Source organism: Epinephelus moara, chromosome 7 (genome assembly GCF_006386435.1).
Source record: "Epinephelus moara isolate mb chromosome 7, YSFRI_EMoa_1.0, whole genome shotgun sequence".
Lineage (NCBI taxonomy): Eukaryota > Metazoa > Chordata > Actinopteri > Perciformes > Serranidae > Epinephelus > Epinephelus moara.
The window spans coordinates 821,157-828,066 of NC_065512.1; the positions used below are offsets into that span (position 1 = coordinate 821,157).

The 6,910-nt window shown below is 44.7% G+C and overlaps 1 protein-coding gene across 1 annotated transcript in view; it reads right to left on the reverse strand.

The window, feature by feature from the left end:
* pdia5 (protein disulfide isomerase family A, member 5) overlaps positions 1–6,910 on the reverse strand; it is a 93,834-nt gene that overhangs the window by 50,160 nt on the left and 36,764 nt on the right. The window contains exons 4-7 of the mRNA XM_050049452.1: positions 5,864–5,947; positions 5,669–5,714; positions 2,955–3,047; positions 461–521 (exon numbers count right to left, since the gene is read on the reverse strand). Coding sequence (XP_049905409.1) covers positions 461–521; positions 2,955–3,047; positions 5,669–5,714; positions 5,864–5,947 — 284 coding nt within the window. The remainder of the gene's footprint in view (positions 1–460; positions 522–2,954; positions 3,048–5,668; positions 5,715–5,863; positions 5,948–6,910) is intronic.

The following is a 6,910-nucleotide window of genomic DNA, read 5'->3' on the forward strand; positions in this document are numbered from 1 at the left end:
GATCCTTTGGAGGTTTGATGGTGGTGGAAGGAGCATGCTAACATGTTTCCTAACCTGGCAGTGATTGAATGTTTTCACCATCCAGTCAAAGAGACGGAGAACCAGCTTCATGTGAGGGACTGGATCCTGGGGGGGGGGGGGGGGGCTGATCATGGGTGTTGATCTGGTGCAGCTTTGACTTAGACATAATGACAGCCAACGGGTCAGTTCTGGTATTGAGCTTTACGGGTTTTCAAAAATGGACCTGTGCAGGACTCTGCGGTGTAGTGTTGCCTACTTTGCCCCAGTCTTTTGATGTAGTCACATACTTTATGCTCTCTTCAAACGAGGCATCTTATATGAAGGTTTCTCATTTTCTTTCTTTCTCCGATCACAACATGTCCAATCAGTCTAACAGAGAGAGCACCACTTGTCCCCGTCACTGTGAGCGACTGAATACTGTGATAATGAAAGGACTCACAGGGAGCGTAGAACATCAAGAGGACCGGCCTCTCCTCTTTCTTCAGCAGCTTCCTGAAGTCCTTAAAAACATTGAGAGAGAAGAAGAAGATCATTAACAAGCTGTAATATCTGTTAAACTAAAGAGATGTACTTGAATGTGTCGGACAGAAACATCCCTAATGCTGATAAAAGCTTGGTGTCAGTGATGAGATACAACAGCTTCATTCCTCTGACAGTTTGCTCGGGGGTACATTTCCCAAAGTCTCAGTGTTTAGCATATAGAGCTCTGTAATAACCAAGCACGCCACCATCTTTGCTCTGTCAGCAATTTGTTAGACTGCGTATATTACGCAGTCATCACATCAGCAAAGACCAAAAAAAAAAAAAACGAGTAAAGAAAAAAGGACTTTCTTCTCTGGACGGCAGACAGATCAGACCCCATACCAGTGTCTCCTCCTCATCACCACCTTCATGAGCTCAGCTACTTCCTGCAAACACCCATAATCAGCACAATCTTCTGTTGACACCTTCAACAAGCCTCCAGGCGTCAGTGGATCAGCAGGAGAGAAAACTGACACGACTGCTGTTCATTAGAGATGTAATGTGCAGGACTCTACCAAAAAACAATGCGTGGACTCAACAGTGATCCCTCTCAATCAATCACAGACTAGAAGTGTGTGAGACGGTGTTTTTATCTTCAGAGAATCTGCTCTGTTGTCAAGAGGCTACTAACGCTTTTTTGCCAAAAACTGCAGTTCCTCAAACGGCCACTTGAGGCTGGCTCCAAGAGCGAGTCAGTCCCCATGCTAACATGTTGAAATAAACATGTTTGCAGCCTGTTTGGTGTCTATAGCAAATTCCCCCGTTAATGACGACTGTATGGGGTGAATTTTAATGTAACTCACCTGTTTGAATGTTATTAAGGCCTAGAGTTACGCATAATTACGAACGTGGTCTCTTTGAGTGACAGGTGGGTGCCGTCCGTTGGGAAGGTGCTGCTGAGGCTACAACACTGGTTAGGCAACATAACCGTGGTGTAACCCCAGATTCACAGAGTAAAGGCGTCGCTGTAGCTGTTGCTATTTCAGTGTGTTTTCAGTTTGTAATTGTTAATTGTAAAACTGTGTTCGCCTAAGGGGCCGCACAGATGCCGCGTTTTTGCGCCCTCAAATTCATTGTTTTTAATGTAGCTGTACAGCAGGCACGCTCAAATGCCAGACCGACGTTGTTGCACTCCTGCGCTCTTGAGCACCTATTTCTGCAGTGACGGCTGCACCCTGAGATAAACTGAGTTCAACTTTTGGAGCACAGCAGCATGCACAATATGTCATGTGACAAGGACCGACCAATCACAGCTGACAGATATCTTTCAAACAGGAAGTAGATCCGCTCTGACCTCAGGGTTTCAGGTACACAGGCTATGGTACGGTGCTTGTTAAGAGTAGCACCCAGCAAGATGCTGCATGTGTACGGCCCTTACAAACTCTTGTTCAGAGTCACATGTTCAGTTTTTCCAGTCCATACATTTTGGTTTAATGGTTTTAGGGTTGTTTTTGCTAGCAAAAGTTAGCATTAGCAAGAGCATTTTCACAGTTTCACCATTACTGTTGATGCACCTTGCTAACTGAGCTAGCAGCTAGAGTTAGAGTTCGCCCCACCCTCTCCCATATGATCATATGGTCATCTGGCACCAAAACTCCAAGATGCCAAACTTCAGGCTTTAAAACAGGAGTCTACGTCTATAATTCTACCGTATTTTCTTATTATTTTGATATGTTCGGGACATTTAACAGCAGCACCTATCAAAGAAGAAGCTACAAAAATTAAAGACAGAGCACCAACAAAAACGCAAAATGCCAAGAGCACAAAGATCGTTCCAAAACCTGGGGCTGACTTTCACTTTCAGAGGACTGGAATAAAGGACGATGCAGAGTCGGCCTGTTTTCTGTTGGACAGATTAGCTGGCGGCAGTTAGCTTAATTAGCTTGCTCAAGTATCAGCTTTTCCATTACAACAGTAGTGTTCCTAAAGTTGTACAGTAGCTGCGTACTTAGAAACAGTGTAGGGAGGAGGGGTCAAGTGTGTTGTGTTTCCAAACAGTCACAGGCACTTCGTGTGTAGTAAACGTTTCACTATACCTGTCTCAGGTCGTCAGGCTGTGGGTGAATGTGCTGAGGGGTTTATATGAGTGCCGTCTGACCCATCTGGACGAGAGCTGGTTTTTATGCTTTGTCAGGAGACAGTGCTGCTCTAACAAACTTCATGAACGACGCTGAGCAGCTCTTTGAACATAAAGCCTGATATGTTGCTTTAATGTGTGAGGTCTGTGTTGCAGTGGACGAGCTGCCGTGTCTAAAGATGATCAAACCCTCATCAGGACAGGAGATGAGAGGTGGACCCTGCATCACACTCACTGCCCTCTCTGTCTCACACTAATGTTCAGGATGCATTTCATTAACAAAGCTTCTTCACAGTTTCTCCAAAGCTCAAAGCTTGTTCTGGTCACTACTTACTTTTTCTGACTCTATGTGGACGACGTCTTTCGCCTCGGGGTTCTCCTCCCACAGCGGGGGTCCTGAGGGGTCTTTCAAGAAGGCTACCATGGACTGAATGGAGAAGAAGATAGTAAAAGATGAATCACTGAACAAAGGCAGCTCTTAGATCAAGCTCCAAGTGGTGGCTGGCACACACTGATCCAGTAAACAACAGCGTGATGGTGATGATTTAGTGAAACGCTGCAGAAAATGCTCCTAAATTTAGTACAGGCGACACTGTAGGCTGTGCCAGATGGAGGCTCATATAGACCAACATGTTCGTCCATCCAAGAGGTGTCAGAGCTATTTCAATACCTTTAAGTGTCTGGTAATGGGCTTGGTAAAGCTCCCTGTAAATATAATGAACCATATGTCTGCACAGGCAACAGCAGGAAATATTTCATTCAGCAGCGCTGCAATAATGACAGCGTGGACACACGCAGAATATTTAATGATAATGATGTTATTATCAGGATTACTTGGTAATGCTGCGAACTGAGACTTTTGGTGTTTTATTGTTTCAGAGGCCTTTCCATCTGCCACCACAAGAAATATGAGCCAAACACGAGCAGGCAGAATAAAAGTCATAACAGTCACAAACAAAAGGAGTTATAGCTCCCAGATTTCCTGATGATGGCTCGCTCATAAACTGAGATCAACCAAGAGAAGAAGTCAGAGCTACTTATTTTAGAGAATCTTAAAGCCGGAGTATAGAGTTTTATTTCTGTATCATTGGGCAAAATTCTTATAATAAACATATTGTACAGAGCATATTGTTATTCAAGTGGACCGAGAGAAAACTAGACTCCTGCTCCTCGTCTTGGCTCTGATTCAGACTGCACAAGATCTGGCATGTGATGGGAGAGTTTGACCAATCCTGTTTGACAGATGCAGATGTGTGTGAACGTCCCTTCAGTGAAAGTCTGATTCAAAGGAGGAGAATCCTGCAGAGAAAGTTTCTGTTCCCACATTGACAACAACAGTCTCCACTGCAGAGCAACCCAACAAAGAGACGGACTGATCAAACACCTGAAGTCCAGTTCAGACCAAAGATTCACAACAAGACAAAACCATTTTAGAACGTCACAGAGAAAAGTGTCAGTGGTGTGAACTGGCCGGTCTGAGCTGGACTCAAGCCGGCTGATGGTGTCACCTGACACTCAGCTGGTCAAGCTGGTTTTAAAGCACGTCACCTGTTTCAACAGCCAATCAGCTTGTAGTGAAGTCTGCTGGTCAAGTCAAAATGACCACAGACGGCGTGTTGGCTTGCTGCTGCAGGTGCTCCGTCCCCACTGAGCCTGTCTGAAATAACACAACCTCACCACAAGCTGACAACAGCTCCCCACAGTCAACGCCGACCCCTCCTGGCCCCTCCCTGATTGGACTAACCCAACACATGGGGGTTATCGGGCTAAACCACTGTATGGAGCTCTGAGCTTGAGTCCAGCTCAGACCGACCAGTTCACACCGCTGACACATCTCTCTGCAAAACAGATTTGTCTTGTCACCACTCTTTGGTCTGACCTGGGGTTAACAGACGGAGTGGTGACATCACAAACCAGTCTGGAGGATATGAAGGAGTCTGCTGAGTCAGTCTGGGATGCTGACGTTAGCTGAGGCGTCTCAGCCCATCAGACTCTACCTATAGCTGAATCCAGTTGATCTCATTCAGTTAAAAAAATGCATGGATCGATCCCGATCTTTGAGATTGGACCAGGACATCCTTGGTAATTACTCAAAATATAAGGTGACCAAAGAATGCCAAGTATACTTTTTCACTTTCAGTAACCAAAAGCTGGAGCCTGATTATCAGCCTGGCGACTACTTCGCCCGTCCCTCACACCTCACAGTACCAACATTCTTGTTCCCACCCTGGTTACATCCTGTATTGATCACTTTNTAAGATCTCACCCTTCATCATCCACCTCTCTGTACCTCTGTACCACCTGACCACCATGAGGTCTAGAGCCTTCAGCTGCTCCGCCCCCCTCGCCTCTGGAGCTCCTCCCACTGGACATCCATAACATCGACTTTCAAATCCCGCCTCAAAACTCACCTCTGTCAAACAGCCAACTCAGTCTGACTCCTGTCCTTCTAGCCACACATCTGCAATTTACACTGAATTTCATTCACTGTAAACTTGTTCTGCTGAATATTGATTTGTTGTTGCTATTATTATTATTATTATTTTTTATGTGACTTTATTCCTCATCTCGTTGACTTTAATAATCTGTTGTTATTTTCTCGACCTTTATCCTGTAAGGTGACCTCGAGTGTCGTAAAAGACGCCTATAAATTTAAAAAAGGTCACTTTCAGCTCTGCTTTACGTGACCACGTGAGCAGACAGTTGCTGATTCACCCGTCCTGCAGTTACAGCACAGTTATCCTTCACTTGGAGACATGTTTTTGTCCACCTGATAACACACATATAATAAATATTAATCACTGGTATATTTCCCCTAAACTGTTCACCTGTAATCTAAATAAAGCTGACACAGGGTGACGTTGCTCTTATCTAACTGAATAAATGAACACACACACACACACACACAGGAAAGTGTATTATGGTTAATGATTGGGAAATAATTAATCCTGTGAATATGAAGAGCCGTCAGTAAATACAGACAAAGAGAGAACAAGAGCTCTGCACTCGAGCTGAGAGCTGAACACAGGACTCCAGCTGAGCACTCACCTTCATGGTGGCCGGCCTGTTGTACTCGGTGTGGAACGTCCCATCTCTGCAACACACACACATGATACACATGAGACAGTGCTCACAACACGGGGAGTCAACACACTTCTTAAGATGCGAACACGCTACGACTTTCCAGAAAGCAGTGAGGTGTGGAAAGGTGTGTGACAGCCAGCTCAGCTCCTGGTTACTCACTTGTAATGCAGCAGCTCTGCTCCGTCACGTTTGGAGCTCGGGTCCACCTTCACCTTCTTACAGAGCTTACGACCCTCAGAGTCCCTGACACACGAGATTAAAACACACACACACACACACACACACACACACACACATACACACACACACACACACACACAGAGGATGGTCACAGTTTGTTATAATGTGAAACACACGATTCATACACACATTCATAAAACAGTGGAAAATGTTCTAGACAATAAACTTCTTTTCATAAAACATATGAGATGGGCCGAGTATCGCAGAATGATACGGTGATTAAATTGGACAAAATTCAGAAAGTTAATTATTTTGCCCACTGAATAAAACAGATTTGAATTTTAAACCTTACACACTATAATTAGTTTTTACCAATTAACTATTGGAACCGGTCGTCACAGAAAACTCTGGATTTTCCCCCAAAGTTTATCCACAGTCCTTCGTTTCCTTCCAACAAAAGAGCTTCATTAAACCCTCTGTTAAAACTGTCTGTGTGTACGGAGGCTGACTGGGGACAAAAACATGTGTTGTGTTTGTGAATTAATCGGCTAGTACATGGAAACAAGTTCCTCGTCCACGGCCAACACTGTCTCAATGCCTAGGAACAGGAGCGTTAAGTCACAGCAACACTTGGCAGGGTCAATATGAAAAGGTTTCCTCCATACAGATTTCTGACAGCAGTCACTGTCGTCAGGCCACCTGCTCCATGTTAGACACAGGGTAGATTATTTCTATTTTATCCATAACTAGTCCATACCCACTGAGTGCACCGTTGCCCACGTACAGTTTCACATGGTGTGTGTTTGGGATACAGGTCATAGGAAACTGCAGATTAAATAGTCAACTGAAGCCATTAAGAAGAGCAATGTATTCAGACAGAGTGTTTGAAAAACGTGGGACAGACAGAATGACTGACTGACAGAATGACACACTGACAGTTTCCGTGATTATGTACAGCATACCATACCATGACTTAGTCATACCAAACATTAGAAAACAACACCAACATTGGTCCACAGGGGGAGC